At 37.3% G+C, this 25978-nt stretch overlaps 2 protein-coding genes across 2 annotated transcripts in view; both read right to left on the bottom strand.

Moving 5' to 3' along the window:
• Positions 1–1486: 1486 nt before the first annotated feature.
• Positions 1487–25816, bottom strand: LOC135195791 (uncharacterized). Its single transcript, XM_064222268.1, has 8 exons — positions 25556–25816; positions 18836–18997; positions 15136–15259; positions 9032–9156; positions 4175–4285; positions 2906–3051; positions 2428–2538; positions 1487–1836 (listed from the first exon to the last, which is right to left on the bottom strand). Exons 1-8 carry the CDS (start codon positions 25665–25667, stop codon positions 1702–1704), a joined length of 1026 nt encoding a protein of 341 aa, XP_064078338.1. The 5' UTR covers positions 25668–25816; the 3' UTR covers positions 1487–1701.
• Positions 25705–25978, bottom strand: part of LOC135195233 (uncharacterized) — a 36500-nt gene continuing 36226 nt past the window's right edge. The window contains exon 10 of the mRNA XM_064221501.1: positions 25705–25978. Coding sequence (XP_064077571.1) covers positions 25705–25978 — 274 coding nt within the window.

The raw sequence follows: 25978 nt of genomic DNA, 5'->3' as shown, positions 1-25978 counted from the left end.
TGTCTTTCTTCGTCAGGTGCATAGCTTAGTATTTATCTTTAGAGTATATGAACTAATATGTATCAAGCCACTTAGTACAATGTATGTGGAAAAAATTTACTTTTTTCACTATAGTAAATATCATTATATGGAGTAAATTTTGACAGAAGAATAACGATTAAGAAGAAGGTTTATTGAATTCATACAGTATTTTTATCAACCAAATTCATTACCAAAGAATCACTCGTGAAATGACTTGTGTACTGTCAGCAATTGTTTTATGTATGTTTACTGTCATCAGTATAATAAATTTTCCAAAATAACCTTTTTTCTTCTTTTTGCCTTCCCTTTATGCTAAAATGTGCTTGGAATACTGTATATCTGTAGTGTACATCTTACAGATGGTAGTACTATATAGTGTTATTAAATAGATTTAGGAAATTTTGGAAAAAGTGTGAAGATTTAAGGGTACATATTATGAAATATGAAATTCCAAGGACATATTCTATTTGTAACCATTGGAAGACATTCTATTTTTACCAGTTCAAAGACATTGTATTTTTAACATTGTATCTATGTAAGGCAGTAGAGCAAATAGCCATACATATATAAATATTGCAAATTACATACACTCAAGATTAAAGTGCAGTGCCGAAATAAAACTAGTACAGTATGTAGCTTCAGTTACCGCAGATTTAAGACTCCCTTGAGTAGGTGAAGGCCAACAGACAACAGCTGCAGGCATATTCGATGTGTGCATTGCTGAGATTGTTAACAGTTATTGCCATGTTGGTCAATTCTTTCTCTAGTGTTGTATTTTCAACACTTGAAGTGGAAGCTGTTGGAAGCTTTGATAGCAAACCTTTCCACAAACAAATATTCAAGCACCACATGTATGAAAGTAAAGGCTTTGGTTTGTTGTTGTGTTGCATACAATGCTGCGTTGACGTCAGTAGTTTGATGGATCATTGAGGGAGTTGGTTGATCAGAAGAATGTTTTCAGAAGGCTGGCAAAATTCAAGGATTTTTTTTTTTCCCAATACTTGATGTACATGGTTGGACGAAGTTGATACTGTATGTTCAGTTATCATGGATCAGACTAGTGTGATGTGTTTGAAACACATTATTTTTGGAATGATAAACCTCATGAACCAACAGTTGAAACACATTATTATGGAATGATAAACATCACAAACTGACAATTAAATTAATGTTTTAATTTTTCATTATTCTACAATGGCTGCCATTTATTAAAGGTGATGGGTTTTAGAGATGCGTAAAGATATCTTAGTATCTAATTGCATACTATGTATGCAAAGCTATAATATACAGATAAAACCTAATTAAACTATTTCATAAGAACCATGAGAACCTATGATGATAAGATTCATAGCTTGGATTGTGGTTAAACTATTTTTAGAATGTAAAAATCAACAAATATGTGGCATTTTGTGCAAAGTTATTCAAGAATAAAATATATATCTGCAATTGGTAAACAGATCTTAGAATATCTCTCTCTCTCTCTCTCTCTCTCTCTCTCTCTCTCTCTCTCTCTCTCTCTCTCTCTCTCTCTCTCTCTCTCTCTCTCTCTCTCTCTCTCTCTCTCTCTCTCTCTCTCTCTCTCTCATACATGACTGGCATTAAGAGTGTGAAGCTGTATTTTAGCACTTTACCCTTCATCATGTAATGCCTCTCAAGCACAAAGTACGTATTTTGGCACAATTAGTTGCAGCGGTTTTGTTGGTAGGAGATGCTGGGATTCTTGAATGGATTGGAAACTGAACCGCTGTGTTGGTTGGTTGTATCTGAGAAATTAACATAGAAGTTTTGCACTCCACCAGTAAATGTGTATGTGATCTGGAAAGTTAAAAACATTGGAAATGAGAAGTCCCCTAAAGAGCGGGTGGATACATATTTAGGTATTCCTTCTAAGTAACAGTCAAATGTACATCAAATATATTTGTAGTTGAGTCTGCCATGACCCATTTCCCATGTTCAGTTTATGTAACATATCAGTAAAAATTAAACATTGTTGTCTGTAACTGCTACCATAATTTTAACTAGACCAAATGCAAAGTAATAGTTTCTTTTTTCTTTTTCTAATTCCTATGGTTAGTTATTTTCGTGGTATGTATAAAGGGTAAGAAACAAATGTGGCCCATGTAAACTACAGTGCTTGCAATTTTTTTTCTTCTGACTCAACATTGAATGCACTTTATTCATATATAGTATGTACTTCTTTATATTTACCTACATTTTACTATATATTTTTTGCGTTGGCTCTTCCTCTATTTCAGTCATTGGCACATTCATTAATATTGAAGCTTATTGAATGAACTGATGGTATTTTCACTTTGTTCAACAAGGATATGTGCGTATAGCAGATAACGATAATAGCAATATTATTTCTGATAGTGACAACACACCTGGCTAGGTGTGAATACTTACAGCATTAGCGGGAGGTGTGAAGATGCAAGCTGATCGTAGGGTTGTGCTTCCAGGTCTTTCAAAAATGTCATTACATTTTGGCTGGAATCTGGTATTTTCATTATATGTTATCTGGATTAAGTGAAAAAGAATGGTTTGTTTATGGTAATCCACTTCTCTAGAATGATGTCATAGTCCTAGCTAACTGCAATAGTTTATAATGATTCATCAAAATGCTGACCAATCTTCAAAGATATCCTAATATTAAACTTGGGTTCTCAAGATTTTCATTCTTATACTTAAAAGGAACGATAAATGATATGTAAATGTTGCATTATCAAGGCCAGTACAAATGTTATAAAGTTCTCTATGGACAACAAATACAGTTACTTCACAAAGTGCATGCATAAAGTCATTGTAAGGATTTCTAGACTGTCTTATGGTTATGCTGCAATAACTGCCTTCCCATTATACAGTGTCTGAAAGATGTAGAACTTACAGTGCAATAACCGGCCTCCCATCGGACACAAATCGTGTAGTGCTGGTTGTCAAGGTAATACCAGTGTGTGTTTGCTGGATCAATATTATTCCATATGTCAATTTTATTTGTGGCTCCCCAATACCACTGACCACAGCCGTCTGGAGCTGGAAGGGAAGATGATATTTACATTTAGTTCGAAGTCATAGCGACATTTGTAGTTTTGGCTTTCTGTCTGAGAATTGAAAGTCATTTCCAAAAGCTTTCTTCGATGAAGAACTTTTATCCCATATTGTATTTATTAAGATAATGCGTTCTATTGTGAGAGAGAGAGAGAGAGAGAGAGAGAGAGAGAGAGAGAGAGAAACAGTAGCCAGTATTACAATCACTTTGTAAATTCTAGCTTCACACCCCTAAACAGAGCCTTCATTATACTCTGTTTTTTTCCATCTGTCCATCCGCCTGTGGTGTTTTCGCATGGTAACACTGCGTCCCGCGCTTTAGATAGTTACATTCGGCCACGGACCGTGCATTCGGCTCACATTCAACAATTATAATAATATCCTATTTCGAATATTAACGGTGTAATTTGCATACAGTAAATTATTAAAACACTTTTCAATTGCAAATGTACACCCAGATATCCTTTTATTTAATCTAACACTTACACACAGCGTAACTATTTACCGGACCGCAGTGTTACCATACACAAACACCATAAAAAAACAGAGTATATTTATATATACACCATATCTCATGTACTTGTACTGGGTCAGTCATTTGCATTTACTACACATTCTCACGTTATGTCAAGGCCATTTCATTCAATTAAATCAACTTATGGTAGAGGCTCTTCCCTCATTCCTTCACTCCAGAACACTTTTGAATAATCATTCCCGTAGTTGTTTTCATCTTAGTAATAACTCCAGTTTCTCACCCCCTCTCCTCTCATTGTACTCTACAGACCAAATGTGCAGTTCATGTTAATAGCTTCCATTATTCCTCTCTTATCGCCACTCATGAGCCAAACTTAGCCTACATGTAAAATAATGATGTCCTACATGATCCTAAGACAAATAAAGGAAAACTGATTATCCTTAGCCCTTCCCTTGGAACCTTAAACTGACAATTTTGTTCTCAATTCATCACATGATGCCTCTTCTTGCTGTAAAAACTAGCTGACCTTGTAACGTCTTTGGATTTTGCACTCTGAACAAACCATAAGGTAAAGCGAAGGTGAACCTATGAAAAAAAAAAAAAAGTTCATTTTGGGCATTGCACGAAACTTACCTCCCATGTCGCATGTGTATTGAGAAACGTAGATCTCCCATTCCCGTATTTGAGTCTGTCCTGGATCAGTGTGAAAAGTGAAAATAACCGTGTCCTTAACGTCAATATAATCTGGAATAGAATATTATCTTTCAGTGTAAATGTATAAGTATGCAACAAACACACTAGAGGAAGTGTGTATTTTCCTATTATCATTGTGGCAAACAATATATTACTGCAGAGTTAATGTAGCTCAGGGTATATTTTATAGACAATTCCTGTCTGTGAAGCCTCAAATGTGATAAGCGCCTCAGTGACGTGGTCGTTATGTTCTTGTCCTGTCATCTCGATGGCCGCGGGTTCGATTCTCGGGCATTCCATTGAGGAGTTAGAGATATGTATTTCTGGTGATAGAAGTTCACTCTCGACGTGGTTTGGAAGTCACGTCAAGCCGTTGCTGAATAACGATTGGTTCCATGCGACGTAAAAACACCATACAAGCAAACAAACAGCTAGGAGAGGCATATTGTAGAGCCAGAGATTGTAGTCAATCAGTGCACAAACTAGACATTTCTTCAAGGACTAAGGTGCATTATCTGGTGCTGGTACTACAACACTTGGCAATTTCAGATTAGTTAACAATGCCATGAGAACTCTGTAACAACCTATTGATCCTTTCTGTCCTCATCGCCACCACTAGTAACGCCATGTGATGCAAAGGGCCTCTGTGAAACTTCGCTTTCACCTCCACGAATCTCCATTCATCATAACCTCCAATTGCGAAGCCGTTATCTAAGTATATGGGTCTTCCTTCTAACTCTTTTGGTACATTTCGGAGGTCGGGTGATATCGCAGGGGTGGTGCTTACGAAATGTCCATTCAATCTCCCCATCATTATCTCATCTTTATATGGAACTTTTGTAATTTCTCTTATTGTATCATTGCTTATACTATATCCTGTCATGTCCATTTAGCAATACAGCTCATACTTCTGTATGTAATCATACTCTTGTATGTCGTGTGGCTGATTTTCAAATTTGATTCATCTGTTATTTCTTTATTTACTTTTTTGGTCTCACTAAATTCCAAATCTTGAGAACAGGTGGATATCATTATTTCTAATTATAGGAAAGATTCACCCTCATTAATCATATCCCTATCAAGTGTTATTTCATCCCTAAACTCTTATTTCCTCATTATTTCAGTTTTCTATAGAATGATCAGGAGTCCCATCTCTGGATCTTATATAGGATGCATTCTCGAAGATGAGTTTTGTAATTCTAGTGGATCTTTGCTGGTTAGGATAGTATCATCTGCATATATTTTTAGCCAGTCATGTTCTATCGTTCTCTAATCCAAATTTCGTTTACCAAATCAACCACTTTTCAGTGTTCAGTAAACGAGAACTATTGAGATGGTATTTGTTTGTCCATCCGGCCTTTTCTGGCCTCCCTCAGATCTTAAAAACGACTGAGTCTAGATCTAGAGTTGCATATTGGTATTTAATCCAACATACAATCATCAAACATACCTAATTGCAGCCCTCTAGCCTCAGTGTTTTTTATTTTTTATTTTTCTTAAAGAATAAAGTTAGCCATGATCGTGCGTTTAACACCACAATAGGTGGCAACAACATAGGTCACTGAGAGTTTCACTCAGCATTATACGCTATACAGAAAACTCAATTGCGCCTAAAAACTTTGGCGCATTGTTTACGTTGTTCATTATGAAATCTATGAGACGGCAAAGTGCAATGGCGACTTGACATGAACATGCGCTACATCACCACTAGACAAGCTTCCGTCAATTGTAGGCCTAACTTTTCATTTATGCTTTCATACCTTCTCCGAGTATAAAATAAGTAACATTTACGGTAAATGACTAACTATTAGGTACATGAAAATACTTTGAGAAAAATTAACTGCAAATTCGTTTAGAATGATTGTAAGTTTTCCTAAATACTAGAGCTAATTAGTACCTAGTTCCCGCCAAAAACAGATTCGCCGATCCTGACTGGAAGGCAATGGTGCCGTATAGTAGCTACTACGTTTTCAGCTTTGTGAGTTGAATATTCCATGCAGGTGAATACATAATGAACATCGCCAGCAACTGAATGGTAAATGTGGCAGAATATGAAAGTAATGTTTTAGGGTGCACATATGAGACAATCCTAAACTCGCTGACGGCTGATCATTTGAAAGGTATGGCTGTGACTGGCTCTAGCTCTTTTATACATAGAGAACCAAAAATATAGCTTTACTTATAATCGTCTGAATTGTCATTACCTTTCATAATGAAAGCAGCTGCATGAGTTTCATTTTGCAAGATTGCTTGCGCTGAAATAAACAAACTAAGCAGATTTTAAGTCTGTTTTCCTATCAACCGGTTTTTGCGGAAAACCGATGGTTAATCACATTAATTCAAGAATCTGGTTCAGTATCAGTTGTGCATGTGTTCACTGTAGACAGTTGGAATCTAATCCGTGTCGGAGGGCTGGGAGAATGGGCTCCTTTAGGCTGAGATGCTGTAATTTTATGATAAGGTAAGGCTCTCTAAAGTTAATAAGTATGATAATGCCTTCCCTTCGCCAAAAAAATTGTACTTTTGACGCTAAGGTCAAGACTTGAAGGGTTAGGCTACCGGGTCCTCATTGGCATGACGCCATCTTGCCTTGACTCAAAGTGACTCAAACTCGTGTTTGAATGAGGTCGGGTAAGGTTGTTAAGGGCTGTGAATTGTGGTGGGTGGTTGTTAATTTGAATAATTGGATATACGGCGATAAAGGAAGTTATTGAGGCAATTTTTTTTTATATCCCACACAGGCTCAGATACCCCGTAAAGAACTTTTATGGAAATAAAAGGCACCGTTCTCGTCATTAGCTACTGTTACAGACATCGATTGCTGACGCAAAACACTCTTTCGAAACTAAACATCGAGGGTAAAATCAGCAGAAATTGACATTGAGAACCAGACCAGGCTTATCGTTATATCAGATAATTATATAGGGTGTGAATTTCAAACCAAGTCGGCCACTGATTAATGCTATCGGAAAAAGTGGTAACATAGGCTGGTAGATCTAGGTAATAACTCCGCGTCGGGTATTTCTTCAGAAATTACAGTTTCCTATAGAATTTGGGTTATTGATTAAGAATTTACCGCTATTTTTTTTGGTGGGGGGGGGGGGGGGGGGGGGGGAGGCGTTGACTGTAACGCCCAGGGGCTGCTACTAAAGACGCCAAAGGCTGTCGTATTCGCGGAAACGTTCCTTGCAGTCCGTGCGGAGTTATTATAAAGAATCACCTTTCCACCCTCGCTCATCAGTTGTTTCTGTGTGTAACCGCTAGGTTTTCCTCCTGTTGCTCCTTTGAAACTTAGGTATACGTTGTTTCCATTTAAGCGCTGAATGACCTCAGAGGTGCCAACGCTTAGTCATATGTCTAAAATTCTATTATTCCAACTAGCACAACTTTCAGAATATGGCATGGGCAGAAAAACTGTCAGTCATATTTAAATATGCCTTGATTAGCCTACCTTGTGAATGTGGCTGTTTCCAAAACAGAAACTTTCAATCCTGATGACAAAATTTGCACGCACTTTGTGATCAGCTGTAGGTCTTGTCACCCCCATTCGCCTTTGCTACTGTTACCGTAACCGGCATCCAATGCTAACTCAAGCACCTACTTTTCGAAATTAAACGGCCTCGAAATAAAATCGTTACTAGGTTGAAATTACGAACCCAGACAACGATTATAGTTGCATTAGGGGATATTTAAAAAAAAGGGGGCTGCTGGTGAAGATCAAACCAATTCGGCAACTGATAGGCGTAATGTAGCGGAAACAGTGATAACATAGGCCTATTAGTTCTTAGAGGAAGTATGATGTCATATGGGGTAATTTGATAATGATAACGTAGAATTGTCACGTGTGTATATAGCCTGTAAGAACTTATCAGTCTTACTTGTTAATGTTATTTTGTTCTTCAATCTCCATGGTTAGCCTCTGTGAGGCAGAGGGGACAGGGGTAATTCGGCAGTTGACCTCTCGCGGTACACTTGCGTCATTAATTACGGTTCTTTGCAGCGTCACTTGGTCCCTAGCAGCAACCCCTTTCATTCTTTTTACTTTACTTATCTCTGTTCATACTGTCATCGTCTGTCTTGCTTCCCTTCTTCTCCAAACAATTGTCTTAAAGCGCAACTGCGAGTTCATCCTCCTGTTCTGTTACACTTTTAAAGCATTTTACTTACAAGACCTCCCCCCCCTCTTTCATCGCTGAATGACATCGGTAGTAGCTCTTGGCCTAAATTTTATATTCCACTACAACCTATGGTTGATATTCGCTGGAAAATGATTCATAGAACAACAACATGAGTTTTATAATATTAATAATAGCAGAAAAGTTATCTACATTGTCTACAGCGAACAACTTGAAGCAATCTATAGGAGGGTGGAGGCAGTGTAGAAATCGTTGGTGAAAAAGTGGCAATATTGGCTCGTAGGTTATTTAGTGTAAGATAGCATTTCTAGTGGAATATGATAATTTAGAATACTAAAGATATTGCGAGTTGTAATAACCCATGGTTGGGGAAAAAGTGGAAAAGACGGCAGTTCAGCATTCGTTAGGGTTGTTTTGCAGAATGAAGCAAGGACTTGAAACAGTAGTACCATTAAATTTTCCAAAGCTTTAGTAAGGCATATAGGGTTAGCAATAGTAAGTAGGAGTTTGAGCATAATGTGGTCGTCATATCCAGATTTAAATAATCGTGGATTAAAGTATATGTTGTAAGCGGTCTCTTCATACATGGTTGAACGATTGCAGTAATTTCTTTGAAAAAATTATAAATCCAAGTCGAACGGAAAACTTGAATTTTACTTACAATGGACGTTTTCCGTCATTCCACAGACTTTTTTAAATTTAGTGTCTTGATTGACCAGCATGTAGTCGTAGCGACAACTTCCGTCCACTTCTACCTCGTACATAATCAGTCTTTTGACGTCTATTCTGTCGTGTGAAAATAAATTGGAGTTAGTTTAAGCTTTTAGATTTTTTTCCTGTACCATGAGAATATTGATAACCCTTCATTACATTATATATATATATATATATATATATATATATATATATATATATATATATATTATATATATATATAAATATATGTATATATATACACAGTGGTTCCTTGAGATACAAAATTAATCCGTTCCAAGGCGGCCTTCGTATCATGAGTTTTTTGTATCTTGGACCGCATTTTACATGTAAAATGGCTAATCCTTTTCAAGCCCTCCAAAAACACCCCGGTAAATTTCCTAATAAAGCTAAATTGACCTATAAACAATGAAATACTACAACAATTTGGACCATTCAATACCTAACTTAATACGTACTGCTAATTACCTGTAAATAAAGTGTATTATTGTACATGGTATACAAGAAATACTGTACATATGTAGTAAAATGTGGAAGCTTACCTTTCGAGTGAGGCTATCTCCGAAAGTGGCGACAGAGGAAGAGGACAAACGGCAGATACATACGTACACTTGACTTTATGAAACACATAAAAAAATGTAAGGAAAACATACATAAACTAAACTTTACGAAACACATTAACAAAACTGTAACACTTAACTTTACAAAAAACTAAAATGAAATTTTTTTTTCTTTTTTTGATTTTTACATTTTTTTTACTTTTTTATACTTTTTTTTTTTTTTTTTTTTTTTTTTTTTTTTTTTTACAAAATTTCAACTTTATCACCACTTTCAACTTTCTGGTTTTTAGTATCAATTGGATCTTCCTTTTTGCTTACTCCTACTAAAGGCCACTTTAAAAAATAACTATCCAAGGAAGATTGCTTCTGCCTACTTTTCACAATGTTCCTGAAACGACTCAGGCAAGCCTCATTGAACTGTGTAAGCCTTTTCGGGGTGTCTTTTTTTTTACAAATGATTGCGCTTTATGAAAAGCAGCTAGAACTTCCTTAATTTCTGCCGTTGTCATAGGGTCGTCCTCCTCCTCCTCGCCGCTGCTAGAGAACTCCTCTTGAACGACTATATGTTGCATGGCCTCCAACTCCTTAAGCTCCTCTTGGTGCTCCTCGTGAAGGTCGTTGATGTCGTCCTCGTCGATGACCAGCCCCATGGACTTGCCGAGTGCAATGATCTCGTCAAGATCTGGTTGCAAAACAGTTTCTGGATCATCAACTGTTTCTGAATCTTCAGCACCAGCTTCGCCCACGTCAAATCCCTCGAAGTCTTGGGCGGATACGGCATCAGGCCAGAGTTTCCTCCATGAGGAATTCAAGGTTCGCCTCGAAACCTCCTGCCAAGCTTGGTCAATGAGTCGGATGCATATCACAACATCAAAATGCTCCTTCCAAAATTCACGCAAGGTGAGGTTTGTGGTATCGGTGATGTCGAAACATCTCTTGAAAAGATGTTTCGTATACAGCTTCTTAAAGTTCGATATCACTTGCTGGTCCATGGGCTGGAGGAGAAGGTTGGTGTTAGGTGGAAGATAAAGAACCATGATGAAGGAATACTCCGCTAGGATATCTTCCTCGAGGCCAGGAGGGTGAGCAGGGGCATTGTCCAACACCAGGAGGCATTTCAGAGGGAGGTGCTTCTCTTCCAAGAACTTCTTCACGGTCGGGCCGAAACACAGATTTACCCACTCCATGAACAAAAGCCTCATTACCCAGGCTTTCGCATTAGCCCTCCACATCACTGGGAGCTTCTCCTTAAGCACTTAGTGGGCCTTGAAGGCTTGAGGAGTCTCGGAATGATAGACCAGTAGGGGCTTCACCTTGCAAAACCCACTGGCATTCGAACAAAGTGCAAGCATAAGCCTGTCTTTCATAGGCTTATGCCCGAGTAGTTTCTTCTCTTCCTCCGTGATGTATGTCTGACGAGGCATTTTTTTCCAAAAAATGCCAGTCTCATCACAGTTGAAGACTTGCTGAGAACTGTAGCCTTCCTTGGTCATCATCTCGTCGAACGTCTTTTTAAAGGCTTCGGCCGCTTTCGTGTCCGAGCTGGCAGCCTCCCCATCAGGGTTGCCAGATTTTCAAGGCTAAAAGTTGCCAATGATTGCTAGAAAAGTTGCCAAAAGTTGCCAACCTCCCTTTTCCACTAATAACCCTTGATTAATTTAGCCAAAAACATCCTTCCTTAATGCATTTTCTCTAGTTACCTGTGCATTTGCCATAAAATGAGAGAAACTTGAATTTCACAAGGTATCATAAATCGTTTTGTTGGTTGAAATTTTGTACTGATACAAATAGTAGTTTTCGATTTGCATTTATTATCTCAGTAAGGGGTGTCATTTAGGGGGGGGGCAACTGTCCCCCCCCCCTTCACGCCCCAAGCCCCAATAAGTAACAACAGCTGATTTTCCATTATTCCTGCCAAAATTCAAATGTGTTATCACATTAAGTTTACCTATCTATCTATTAGCTACCAGTGAGGATGAGATAAATAAACAGTAGTGGGAGTCTATGGATTTTGTTGAAATACTTTTGTGTCAATGACAGGGCTTAGGCCTACACGTCAAATTCTTATATTTTGAGGCAATGACAGGGCATAGGCCTACACGTCAAATTCTTATATTTTGAGGCAATGACAGGGCTTAGGCCTACACGTCAAATTCTTATATTTTGAGGCAATGACAGGGCATAAGCCTACACATCAAATTCTTATATTTTGAGAAAATGACAGGGCATAAGCCTACACGTGAAATTCACATATTTTGAGCCAATGATAGGGCATAACCCTACACGCCAAATTCATATATTTTTGAGGCAATGAACGGGATAGGCCTACACATAAAATTCTTATATTTTGAACAATGTCAGGCATAGACCTCTACATAAAATTCTTATATTTTGAGACAATGACAGGGCATGGGCCTACACGTCAATTTCTTATTGCAAATGGTTTTCTAACCGTATCTGTTGAAATAGGGTAGTATATCTTGTTATTAATATAGTAGTTTCAAGTTGAAACTTCAACTCCACGATATATAATGTTATAGTATACAGTGGAATGTACACTTATAAAGAAGATTACATACACACATATGCGTGGATGGCCATCTTAGGACTGTCTCAGCCTTACACCAACTATCAAACTGCTTTTCAATGAACTATACTGAAAATATATTACTAAAGGGATAAATTATATTGCTGTGACGAGTAAATATAAGGCTGCTGTAGTGTTTCTATGAGAATGAAGGCTATGGTAGGAAGGCATCATAAGATTAGAATTAGAAAAATGTATGACAGCTGAAAGTTATGTATGAGATGATCCAAACCAGTCTGCGACTGCGAGTAGCCCATGATTCATTTGGTTTTGGGGCATTCTTATTGAGTCAGTCTCTCTCTCTCTCTCTCTCTCTCTCGTCTCTCTCTCTCCTCTCTCTCTCTCTCTCTTTGTTGTTAGGAGAATATTCTAGGCGCAGACAATATTCATAAAGATCTCGATTACTTTTTGATTGAAGCACCTTACTAAATTTCAGTTAAGAGTAGGCGGATAATTCTTTGCGCCAATATTTATGAATAGGCCTATGTTTATTCTGCAATGTTAGGATACCATATGAAAAATTTTGGAAGACACTACAAGCACTATAACAGCAGCAACAAAACAAGATAAACACAAGAACCAAAATAAAACAGTTGAATATAAGATAGGCCTCTAATTCAAAACGTCATAAGATGCGTAAACCGACAATAAAGGCATACTCCCTTATCGTCTACGTAAATTTTTATGATCGTGTTATCGAGAAAGGAGATACTATACACACAGACACAACAATAAATCGTACTAATATCACTTATAACTCTATGAAATCAAGCAAAATATCACAGCAACTCTCCAACACAACACAACAAACGTGGCTGTGGCGGCAAAAACGTCGTTCTTAATTCTTGATTACTCAGGTCAGAGTGGAGGTTTGACCTTTGTATTGGCAAAGAAATTAATTTCAAACTATTCTGGCTGTGATGGTAAGCGGCAAAGCATAATTGTGTACTTTGCAGTAGAAATTTTGCAACAATCGTTCAGAAAAGCAACAATATATTGTTGATAACCGAAAGTTGCCAACAAGTTGCCAATTTCGGTAGTAGTTGCCAACCACAAAATTCTGTTGCCAACCACCTCAGAAAGTTGCCAACTTTCATGATTTTGGCACCAAAGTTGCCAACTTGGCAACCCTGCTCCCCATGCCGCACCACCGAATGGATGCCAGTCCGTTTATGGAATTTCTCTAACCACCCATGCGAAGCCTTGAAGTCTGGGGTTGGCGTTGAAGTCCCTTCTCCTCCGTCATCTTCGGCCTGGGCAATCAAATCGCCAAAAATAGCGCTGGCCTTGTGGGAGATTGCCATCTCCGTTATCGTATCGCCAGCGATTTCATTGTCTTTTATCCAGACAAGAAGAAGCCTTTCCATCTCGTTGTGCACGTGGGTCCTCTTGCTGGACAAAATAGTGACGCCCTTGGAAGGTGTAGCTGCTTTGATGACATCCTTCTGCTTAAGGATGGTGCCTATTGTCGACGGATTTTGGCCGTATTCCTTGGCGATCACACTCAATTGCATACCAGCTTCATACTTCTTGATAATCTCCATCTTCGTTTCCAAAGAGAGCATCCTTTTCTTTCAGTGAATTTCAAGTTTCTTGGGACCCATGACTACGTATACTGTACATAATTATGTTATGTAGTATGTATAAGTATGGAGTAAAGTTCTCACACAACACGATAAAGTATACTACGTACAACAAAATCACTAACGAATTTACGTTAATAAATGAAATCGTGAGAATGAACGAATACCATGTGCGTACGATAACGATGCTGGTACCGAGTGGCCGAGGCACGCTGCAACGTAGTAGATGCATGATGGGAGGGATGCTGACCAATAGGAGAGAAGGATCTCATGGCGGTGACTAGTATCAGGAACCAATGGGACAGCAGGAGGATGGTGGCGAGTCTACTCAGTTGGCGGCGTGCGAGTTTCAAAATTTTTACCGGCGGTCTGGGCGAATCTCGGACTTACGCAACAACCTTTCGTATCTTGAGCAATTTTCATATGTAGAGCTGTAGAATTTTTCGTATTAGCTTTCGTATCTCGAGTTTTTCGTAAGTTGAGCCTTTCGTATCTTGAGGTACCACTGTATATATATAGCTAGCATGTGCCTGCTTAAATTGAATATTTAATTGTTCATTAGATGAGTTTAAATTGGGCTCTTACAATTTATTTTAGGTTAAGAAGTTAGATCATCTTCCACGAATGAGGTAATTATGCTCAATCAAGAATCAAACGACTGAAATTTGTACTAAGACCAAGCGAGACTTGCAGGGATTCCTTTCATGGGAAAAGGGTGGAGTTCAAACAGCCGCTTGTAGGAGAAACAAGTGAAATTTATTATTGAGAGAAAAGCAAGGGCTTAGCTATTAGATTTATATTTAGGATAAAATGAACATTTAAGAATGGAGTGGACATACATCATTACCTGTTTAGATCGTTGCCACTTCTTGCTAGATTTCATTGTAATTTCTTATGAAGCAATTTAATTCAAGGCCGTTAAATCGCAAATGAACGCAACTGTTCATTATATTTTGAAATTTAAGAATTCCGTTTTCATCACTCATACTTTAAAAACGTTTAGTACTGGTAAGGCTGTCCCATGGACAAACTGAGCTGGTTGCAAGTTTGAGATTCCAACAATACAGACTACAAACTTTTTCAGAATTTCCTTCCCTGTTTTTCCAGGAGCTTACAGTTAAAATACTTGGAATCAGTGGTAGCATGAGACCAGCTTGATATGCCTAAAGCATTAATAACAGCAGTGGTATACTATACTTGGTCGTTAAAGAAGACGCTGAATAGATCACTCTCCCTCTTTAATAAACCTCACAGTTTCCGAGCTAGATCGTATTCTTCTCCTTTCAAGGTAAGAATGCCTTAAGACTAACCCTTAACATACCTGTATTGACATATCTTCTTGCTCATACGCATGATCGTGTAAGTGATGTCAACTCCGCCTCCAAATTTATCTTTGTACAGCAAGGTGTTGTTGCCAAAGGCTATTCCATTTTCCGCGGCAGTCACTGCAACCAAAGATGAGTTTGTGCAAACAATTATAATTGATGTTGGTTCTTGTTATACCTTCATTAGTAACAGTTTAGTCTCTCTCTCTCTCTCTCTCTCTCTCTCTCTCTCTCTCTCTCTCTCCTCTCTCTCTCCATACTACCTATGTTTTTTTTTGTCGCGCGTGTTTTTTTGTAAGTGTAGCATGCGTTTTTTTTTTATATCTTACTCTTACTGATGAACCTCGTGTTGAAAACTTCCACGACATTAGCTGCGTCTTATACTTGCGCAGAAGACCTGCTTGTACTGTATCGATACCCTTATACCCTTATACCCTTGTCTAGCATGCTCTCTCTTGCTTCTCCCATCTATGTGGCCTGCCGAATGTCTTCCTCGCTGCCTCCCCGCTCCCAATAATTCATGTTTGTATGCTTCTGACCAACTTGCCATTCTATGCACATGACCAGACCATCGCTACGTATTAGCCCATCCTTTTCCCCAAGGTCCTTTTCTTAGAACCTTGCTTTCCTCATGCTTTTTACCGTTTCCGAGTATCTACTACATTCATATGCTACATGTACTACACAATTTCTACAACTTTCTTCTTCAACTTTTATTTGAATTCAACAGCAGCACTACTTTTATATAGGAGAGTAGGCGTAACAACGTTTCGGATTTCCTCCTTGGCATCCGTTGGTAGTCTAAACTTCTTTCCCGTATTTTTTGCACGTGTCCGTTGTTTGACTCGCATCTCCTCCTCCTCCTGCCAACGTCCGATGTAGTTACCCCCAAATACATGTACAAATTTACTGCATCCATTCATGTACCATACACATTAGCATTCATTGTTCCGCCTCCCTGGGTTCCATTTATCTTGATAACCTTGTTTAACCTTGTTCTTGCTCACCTTTGCCCTCAACTCTCTCCTCTTGCAAAACACTTTCAAACTCTTGTACTAGTCTGTTGTTTCTCTTCACTATCCGTGATCAGCATTATCATCTGCAAACATGGTAATTCCACTTTTCCATTCCCGAACCATTTTCTTGTGTATCCCTCAAATTTTCTTCTACACACACGTGTGTACAGTCGACAAGAATAGTGAAGATACAGTTTTCTTAAAACTTCGGACACATTGCTCAATAATGCCACACCTGGCAACTCTAGAAAGGGGGCGGAGCTTCAAAATCATAGCGTTTGTTGCTTTGTAGATTTCCAATAACTTTACACCATAAAGATTCTGTAGAAGTCCTATAATCATTTATACTTGAATGTAGAAACAGGCTCAATATTATTTTCTAATGTTGGTTTAGTAACATTAGTTCAGGGTAGAATATTGATCATCATTTTTTAAAACCTACTGTGAAACCTTACTTATATGTAATATTTTACGCTAAACTGACGTAAAATTCATACGTAATTGAAGATGGATCTTAAAAAATGAGAGAAAATGTTTTGAAATTTCGGCAGTACTTGTGGAAATCGTGAGGAACAATACAATAAATACAATAAAGAATTAAATATTATGGAGAGAGAGAGAGAGAGAGCGCAAGCATAGGCCTATCGATAAAGATACTATTTTTTTCAAATGCGTTTCAAAAGTGTGGAGAGAGAGAGAGAGAGAGAGAGAGAGAGAGAGAGAATGTGGTGATGGGGAAAGAAACTTGGGAGAGATAGTGAGAGCGCGAACATAGGCCTATGTATAGAGATAATTAATTCATTATTTTTACTTTGAGAGATTGAGTGATAATATTTTTTCAAATGTGTTTTAAAAGTGGGGGGAGAGAGGGAGAGAGACAGACAGAGAAAGCAAAATCTGCCTACGTGTAGTGAAAGCATAGGCCTATTTATAACTATTTAATTTCATTATATTTTCTTTGGGAGATTGTGTGGCGATATATATTTTAAAGCATGTTGTAGAAGTGGAAGAGAGAGTGAGAGAATTATAGTATTGGTGACGGAATTGTGATGGGGTAAGACAGAAGAAAGAGCAGTGAGTCGGTGCACAGATAGTTGGGAAACAGGGTGATATGGCTGCCAAGATCGTGCTGCACTATGCTAGATAAAATTCAAGTTAATTCGCTAAGAAATTCATACCCTGATCTTGATTTCATTCGACAGTTGCCATAACATTCAAAGATTGTAAAAAGACGTGGAAAATTTCAATCACAGGCTGCTGTCATTCTTGCTCTCTTGATATAGTCTGTACTTTTGAAAATCGGTTTTCAATCATAAATCATTCAGGAAAAAAAGCTGTGTTAAGTAAAAATATTTATTACCACAAACAACTCAATGTGTATTGCACAGACAAAGTTTTATATCGTGCAAAAAATGCTGATGTGTAGGGAGATCTTTCAACCTCGCGGCAAAGTAATGCAGTAGTGTAGGCTAACTACGAACTGCTTTGTAATGGGAGCATAACCAGAAAATCTTTTGAGCTGACATGCTGCTTTAACCTTGATAAAGATTTATTTTTAAAGACAATAGCTTTTGTAAACACCAATTAGCATTCGATCCATGTCAACGTCAAAGTAATCAAAGTGTGAAATCCGTCACTTAAGCCAGTATCCAGTGGCTTGCGCTTTCCCGCTCGAAGTTTTAGGGCTCCTCGCATCATAGAAAACGCTCTTGCAGATGCAACTAGATTTGCTCAACCTACCTTAGCCGTCGCAACATTGACTGCCATTGACGTCAGCTAACTTTAAACGCTTTGGAATACAAACATAGATCTGTAGAAACTAAAATAATTACATTCACCACTTACGATGATGCAATAATATTCCCGTAGAAAAACGAGTGAATGAATATTGCCGTCGTGATACATAGTACTACAATCAGAAATTCACATTCTATGTACCATATCTCTATGAACGAATTCATCTGAGAAATTCCAATTACTTCGGACATATATCGTGTTTTTAAGTATCTGAAAAGTTTTGTTTTGCATCTTTAATTATATGATATAATTTGCAATTCATTTTCATATTCTAGAGTAAATTTAGAGAGATTATGTCTTTTCAGTAAAAACAAATGGGAAATTCGATGAACGAAAGCTAATGTAAACTGTATCTTCACTTTTCTTGCCGATGGTACCTAGTTGATTTTTTCCCCTCAAGCTTTCGGAATAAGTGTTGATCTCCAGTTCGTAATCTAAAGGGTAGGGGTTCAGTCATAGAGAGGATACAGTTTTTTGGAGTTACTTGGAATATATTGATCGTTTCTTAACAGTATAGTTCTGTCATCAGTAAAGAATTAACAAAATGAGATATATACAGAAGTATTTATTAAAGAAAATTAGACGGTGAGTCTAATATTAATGTTCTTTCTCTGCTGATATTGAATTATGGCTTCAGAAACTTCCTGTACATTCCAAAAACACTGCCAAGAATTTATACCCTTTTTGTTATTGGATTTTTTTCTTATTGCTAGATGAATATAAAAACTTATTACGATAGCTCAAGAACATGTGTATGGTAAGCACAGGACCCACTAGTCATAGTGGATCCTAGGTAAGCAAGCTGTAACTAATCTCTCTCTCTCTCTCTCTCTCTCTCTCTCTCTCTCTCTCTCTCTCTCTCTCTCTCTCTCTTTATACTTACTGAGACAACAGACGCCGAATCCTAGAGCACAGGTTCCCCTGACTACGCCTTTCTTCTTGTAGCACTCGACCTTGGCCAAGCAAGTTCCGTTTCGACCATCCCCTGCGTCGCATTTGTCGTTGTAGATCCGCACGATCGTCAGAGGCGCCAAGGGAAAATGGTCTGGAGAATAAGGAAGAATTATTTTGGGAATTTTTTCATTGCCTGAGTAAGAACCGGCATTTTATTCCCTTCCAAACAGACGAAGAACCCATAGTTGAATGTAATTATATTCTCAGACTATGTCTCCATATATATATATATATATATATATATATATATATATATATATATATATATACATATATATATATAATAAATTGTTAATTGCTTCATTGCCTGAGTAAGAACCGGAAGTTTATTCCCTTCGAAAACAGACGAAGAACGCATAGTTGAATGTAATTATATACTCAAACTGCTATGTCCTCCATCCATATATATATATATATATATATATATATATATATATATATATATATATATAATATATATATTATATTAATATTAATTTTGTGAATTTCTTCATTGCCTGAGCAAGAACCGGAAGTTTATTCCCTTCGAAACAGACGAAGAACGCATAGTTGAGTGTAATTATATATCAAACTATGTCTCCATCCACACACACACACACACACATATATATATATATATATATATATATATATATATATATATATATATATATATATATATATATATATGTATATATTATATATATATATATATATATATATATATATATATATATATATATATATAGTGTGTAATCTCTCTCTGCAGGTGTTACAGGATGTGCAAATTAACTGGTCTGAAGGTGAACCCTCGCTATGTGGTTTTTGAGGTCTGGCTGTAAAAAAAATATTCGTACATATTTTTTTTCCTTTTTTTTGTGTTAACTGTTGCTGGCAAAAAAAAAAAAAAAAAAAAAAACCACGCAACTCCACCTGGCCGTTACCTTTGTTAGTCCTCTCTGTGTATTAAGATTTTCATGTATTTCCTAGAGGATAAAATGGGATCATTTAGGATTTTACGGTAAACAAACATTTCTTTAAAAAATAGTTTTATTGTATTTTTCATTACATAGTTTGTTGCTAATCATCTGCTTTAATTTTTTTTTGAGATGCCATAAGTTATAGATGGTCGTCTCAAATTATGTTGAAGCGTTTGCGTTTAACGAATCCAGGATTATCACAGCAAAACATGAACCGATTGTCTATGTGGAAATTATGCATCTGTCGTACTGGACTTTGGGGGGTTTAAGTCAGGATGGAAGACATTATGAGCTAGCAACATCATCCCAAAAAGACTTAATAAGAACGGAAGGGTAACTATGGTCCAAATGGGCACGCACACACACACACACACACACATGTATTATAGACTTACATGTATATGTATAATTCTAGCAACTTTGGAATTCTTTTTAAAGCCCACAGCTTGCAGACTTTTTTTGGCTTATTATTATTATTATTATTATTATTATTATTATTATTATTATTATTATTATTATTATTATTATTATTATTATTATTGAAGTTTCGGAATGTTCATTTTTTTTAGCTCAAGCAGAAATTTGTGTCATAATTTCTCCCCGCAGGTGATACGGGATGTGCAAATTAACTTATCTGGCTGTGACCCTCGTCATGTGGTTTTGAGGTCTGGCTCTAAAAATATCTTCAAGCTATAATATTTGGCTCATTGTTTTTGTGCGAATTGGTTCCGGCAAAAAAAAAAAAAAAAGACGCAGCTCAGTCAGGCCATTTTCAGGGTAGCTCTTCTTCATTTTGTATTAAGATTTTAATTTATTTCCTAGACTAGAGGATACGGTGGGGTTACTCAAGGGCTTACTGACTGGAGGCCTTGTATGGTAAATTCTTCGCCGTCTTAATTCTCAATATTTACGGGTTTCACATTTTGTTTTGCGGGGAGAAGGACACTTAATTGTAGGCATTACTGTATACTGCTACCATCCTTTTCAAAGGTTGTTCTGCTCCTCCTTCAGGGTTAAAATTTTTTTTTTTCTATTTCACCTTTTTTGCAGCAGCCATTGCTAGTTAAGGACATTAAGTTGCCCTCACCGTCGGCGGGTGGATTAGAAAAATAATTACCGCACAAAAAGAAGGCTAAAAACCTTGTGAGTGTCATATGCATTAAGCCTAATTAGTAATGTTTGCAGGAAACCGTCTGCCGAGACAATCTCATGAAACCGACTGATTAATCGAAGTATTTTTTGTTTGATGGGACTGTGTGACGTAGTGCCTGGGGCCCTTTTAGAACAATATCTCTGAATTAATTAAATTGGTATATAAATATTACCAACTGAGCCCTAGTCACGCTTATTTTATGCATGTAGTTAAGGTCGGTTAAGGAGAGATTTAAAAGTGTAATTCATTGTTGATATTGTTATTTAATAATAACGTATATTCTGAAATATACACCAAATGATATATTATGACTAACTCCTTCTCAGTCTAGAGAGAGAGAAAGAGAGAGTTCTCTATGATCGGCAAGAGGGAAGTGGGTGGGTGTAAGTTCCATGTTTTTATTATTAATTAGAATTATCCCCAGCACCGTATTAGGTGGTTAATTCGTTCACCAATGCGTCGTTGATGCTTTGTGTGCTACTGTTACGTCAGTTTAAAGCGCTCTACAAATCAGTAAATCAATCGGCCAGCACTTAAATCAACTCAAGACAGTTGCCGGTATGTAGCAGTGAGGTCTTTCAGGGTAGCTAAATTCAACTTTTATTATTGAAATTGGCAGTTTTACATAGTTTGGTTAATTAAAGAGATACAAAATGAATTATGCCAATCGGGAGATTAAGTGTTGTATGCTTTCATTCTTTTGATTTGGCGAGTAGGACCTATGCGAGGACCTATTTTGCCTTGGGAAGTTATAATCTTAGCATCATAAAATTATCTTTTTAATGGATGCAGTGTTATTTGAATAGTATGGATATTCAGGTAGTAATCATTCCTATTGTCGAAGGATGGCTTTTAGTCACAGCTTATTAATGTATTATTATCATAAAAGTTTTCGAACCCGAATATGATAATTTTTTGCCCACCAGCGAAAGATACCGTTTCTAATGTAGGAATCCAGGGTCCTGAGTTGAACTAATGAATCAGTGGTATGTAGAAGTTGTGCCATATGTTAACCATAAATTCCTGGCCATAAAAGTGCATTGCTGTCATCTAGCAGTTTCTCTGCAAAAAAAATGAAAAAAGAAAAAAGAAATGAACACTCGTAACATTACATAAAAGTGGCCTTCATTAGACGAAAACGTTTCATTCTGACTAGGGGTAACCATTGCTATGAACGGAAGTCGTTATGCATGCAGGCTTTCTATCTTAACTGGAACGCCTGCTGTCTTAAATTTCTAATTTGACCGCAACCAATTGTTATAACTCAAGCCTCAGGTATGGTAGTGGATCTAATTGTTACGTCACGCCGTTGGCGTGAAGTTTCTTTAACGCTAATGGTAATTCTTGTAACATTTTAGGGCTATTTACCAGCGAACGCAGTTGACGTTAATAGCAATAAACGGACACATGAGTCTGATTAGCTCTCCGAGGTTTCCGTGTCCATTTACGTAAGAGCTAAAGCTCCTGTAGGAAAGGGAAGGGTTTCAATAGATACTGTAAGAAATATTCTCGATTTATTTCTTATGGGATTTCTGAACTTTTAGTGGGAATTGGGTCCAAAACGATAAAATGAGGGTTAATAGGTCTTTGGGGACTACTACTATACAGTAGGCTTTATTGTGTAATAATACTTGAGTAGTTAAGGTTTTAAGAACCTGATTATGTTAAACAAATATTTGGTGTTATTTGGGTTTCTAAATGCCATACAAGTTAATAATTTTTTTGTTGTTGAAAAACAGGGGATTATTAGCCCTTATCTTTCATGGTATCTGTGGCTTTGCTCGATGTAGAGAAACAATCTTCAACCCGCCCATTTTTAGCGTAAGATTCACGTTTTCATAATTAGTGAACAGTTTTGCGAAGGAAACCAGGAAGGCCACAAACATGCTTGATAAGCTTCTATAAAAGAAAAATGCTTTTAAATTTAAACGAAAGAGAAAGACTACAAGGCTGGAAACTACAGTGTTTGAGCTCAAGTAACCTCTGGGTATTGGCTTCGTTTTTATAGTTGCGTAGTATTGTGACGATATTGTTCGTATCATGCCATCAAAATCTCATATACCAACAGCCATACACTACGCGTCTCATTTAGATTTTACTGACAAGATAGAATCGGCTGGATATGCACCTTTTAGAATTGTTTTAATTTTACCCCGGCCTTGTTCTTGTCAGATTTTCGCCTGCATTGTCGAATTACACAACTTTTTGGGTGGAATACTGCAAGATTTTCTAGCTAGGTTGATCAGTAGCCAGGAACCGTATACTAAATTTTGTTGGTAATGCAAACCGCGATGATAGAGTTAAAAAAATGCGCACATGGCAAATCTGTAGGAATGCAATAATTCGAGGATTGACTAGGTAGATTGAAATTGCCAAGGCTGTTCTCAATGGACTAATAGGATTTGCTGGATTTTGTTAGTTGTGTGAGTAAGGAACGTTTTCTGACCTTTCGATCCATATGGCATCTGACTAGAAGAAGTGATTTTGCTTTCTGGTTGTCTGAAGTTTGTTGATCAATCTGCGTTGCCTGCTGATTCCCCGTTAATGTTTGGTTGTATATCATGTTTGCTATGAAAGTATTATACACATGCTCCCTACTTCTTTAATCAGTGTGCATTAAATACTAGTTAATCTTGTACTGTTCTTTAAAAGCACTTGGATGACGTCACGAAATGCAGACTAGGTGAATGATTTGTTTAGGATTAATAGTTGGAAAATGTACATGATAAAGTGGACTTTTGGACTGCATAACACCTACTGCTTGATTCCTTACCCATTCGTCTTAATTAAAAAAAAAAGGGTGGTAGGTTTATTAGTCGACGGGTTTTTTTAGGTTTATTAGTCGACGGTTTTTTTTTTTTTCTAGCATCTTCTGTACGTATTCCAAAGTTGAATTTCTTATAGATTTAGATTGAAAATACAGATTATTGATATTCATTTCCATTTTCAGCTCATGCTGGAATCGTGTTACCTCTTAACTGTTTGCATAGGAAACTGATTAAGTATTGTATGCCGCCGAAGCCCTCTCATCATCCCTCCAGCTGAGTTGATCTATGAAAAGAAAACCTAATTTTGGTGGCAAATGCCCATGAAAAAAATATTCTTCATTTCTTCATACCTTGAAAAAATATTTTAATTATTTTGCAGTGCCAAGGAAAAGCGGAAGATGGAGAAAACTCCGCTTGGCGATGAAATGAAATTTCTCCCGAATAATGTAGTAGGGGCTCTTAATTTAGATAATAACTTCCTCTGCAAGGTTGACTGTAAAGGGGCCAGGATTCTGAAATCATTTACGTCCGTAGTGGCCATTTCTTTGGCATTTGTTGCGTGTGATTTTTTTTTTTTTTTTTTTTTGGTTATATACCTTCTAGATATATTATATAATTGAAAAAGTTCTAATTCAACTCGTTCTGTACATCACTCGGCAGGGAAACCTGTCAGTTACTTTTTTTATTATTATGCTTGAAAGAAGTTATCACAAGCATTTACAAAATAATGTTACTACACTGAAAAATGTGCAAAGCATGATGTAAGAGAGTGCAGGAACTGGATGATAACAATCCATCAAGAATAAACTCTCATAAAGCTTTTATAGGTAACAGCATTACAAACATTTGAATACTATCAGAGGGAGTAAAGAAATCGATTATATAATTAATATGAACCGAAAGTGTTTACAGGTTTTGCAGTTTTACCGCAGAAAGGAAAATCGTTGATGAAATGTAATAATTTTTGTACGTCCAGAAAATTATATATACTAACATTCCCCCCAAAAATATATAAAGAATTACTGGGTAAAAGTCTCGAATGTTAGCTTTTAGGCTAACTTCTTTATGAAGCTCAGTAAATGCCCGTAATTTTTTTTCTATATAAAATAGATTATCCACAAAAGAATTTATGTTCGAACCTAGAAAACTATAATTATACAGGGATAAAGAATTCAGGTTGAAAAATAAAATTTAAAAAATGAATTGCCATGATCATCAGCGGTAACAACAACTGAACTTCAGATTTATGTGGAACTAATGCATCCGATGAAGTTTACCCTACGCCGTTTTTTTCATGGATAGATAGTATTTGATCTAACTTTGTAATGGGTCGCTGTTCCTTGCTTAATCTATACGTAACACTTCAAACTTTGCTAATGAGAGGTTCTTTACTATTTTTGCCTCGGGACTGAGACGTACACACCAGGCTTCACGTTTGCGCGGGGATTTTTGGAAGTTGAGAACGCGCGTCAGCTGATGTTCAGCAGGATGGGAACTTACCTGTAAGCACAGCTGCATTTTTAGCCAGGAAACGGTGGGTATTTTTATTTTAACACAGCCGTGGTTTAGTCGTGGAAAAGTTGTTTAAACCAGTAAATGATTACTCCGTATCAGTTGGGGTCTGAGGCACGTTCCGAAGACTTTGTAGTGTTGCTCAAGGGTTCCCGGGAAACGATCACTGTAGGCTGGAATTCCCACGCCTGCCTCATAGGATAACAGGGGAAGTAAGCTATTACATCAAAAAAAGGAGAAGTCACTGGTATACTTACTGAATAGGGACCTAAAGCTGGGTAGTTCCCAGCCGGAAAAGTTCAAGTTCCCTTGTACGCCCAAGAGAAAACTTGTCGCCACAAATGTAAAAAACACTGTTTTAAAACTCATTCTGGTCTGCCTCTGCCGAGCCGTTTCAAATGCTTCTTCAGAGTATTTTCTTTGCCTCCTCGTTCCTTAAATAAGGAAGGACAAACAATAAATAGTGTTGGTCTGATTCCTTCCAAAGAGAGGCTGCGAAGAGACAGCTGCTCGGGAGGCGCTCCTCAGACCAAATAGCGTGGGATTTGGAACGCCCTCCAAAAAGTAAGCCACACAGCAACCCTTCGGGTTCCTCTGGTTTCGCGTGCAGAGGTTTTTGAACTGTCCGGTCATAAGTATAACTGGGACGTCTCCAGCAGCAGTTGTTACTCCTCTCGTGA

The sequence above is a fragment of the Macrobrachium nipponense genome, chromosome 16 (genome assembly GCF_015104395.2).
Source record: "Macrobrachium nipponense isolate FS-2020 chromosome 16, ASM1510439v2, whole genome shotgun sequence".
Taxonomy (NCBI): Eukaryota; Metazoa; Arthropoda; class Malacostraca; order Decapoda; family Palaemonidae; genus Macrobrachium; species Macrobrachium nipponense.
This window is presented reverse-complemented; position numbering and strand designations above follow the sequence as displayed.

Coding starts and splice junctions, on each gene's coding strand:
- LOC135195791 (XM_064222268.1), bottom strand. CDS start 25,667: ATGAGTTTTAAAACAGTGTTTTTTACATTTGTGGCGACAAGTTTTCTC. Junction 18,998..25,555: donor CAGCTTTAGGTCCCTATTCA/GTAAGTATACCA, acceptor CTTATTCTCCAG/ACCATTTTCCCTTGGCGCCT. Junction 3,052..4,174: donor ATACACATGCGACATGGGAG/GTAAGTTTCGTG, acceptor CTTCCCTTCCAG/CTCCAGACGGCTGTGGTCAG.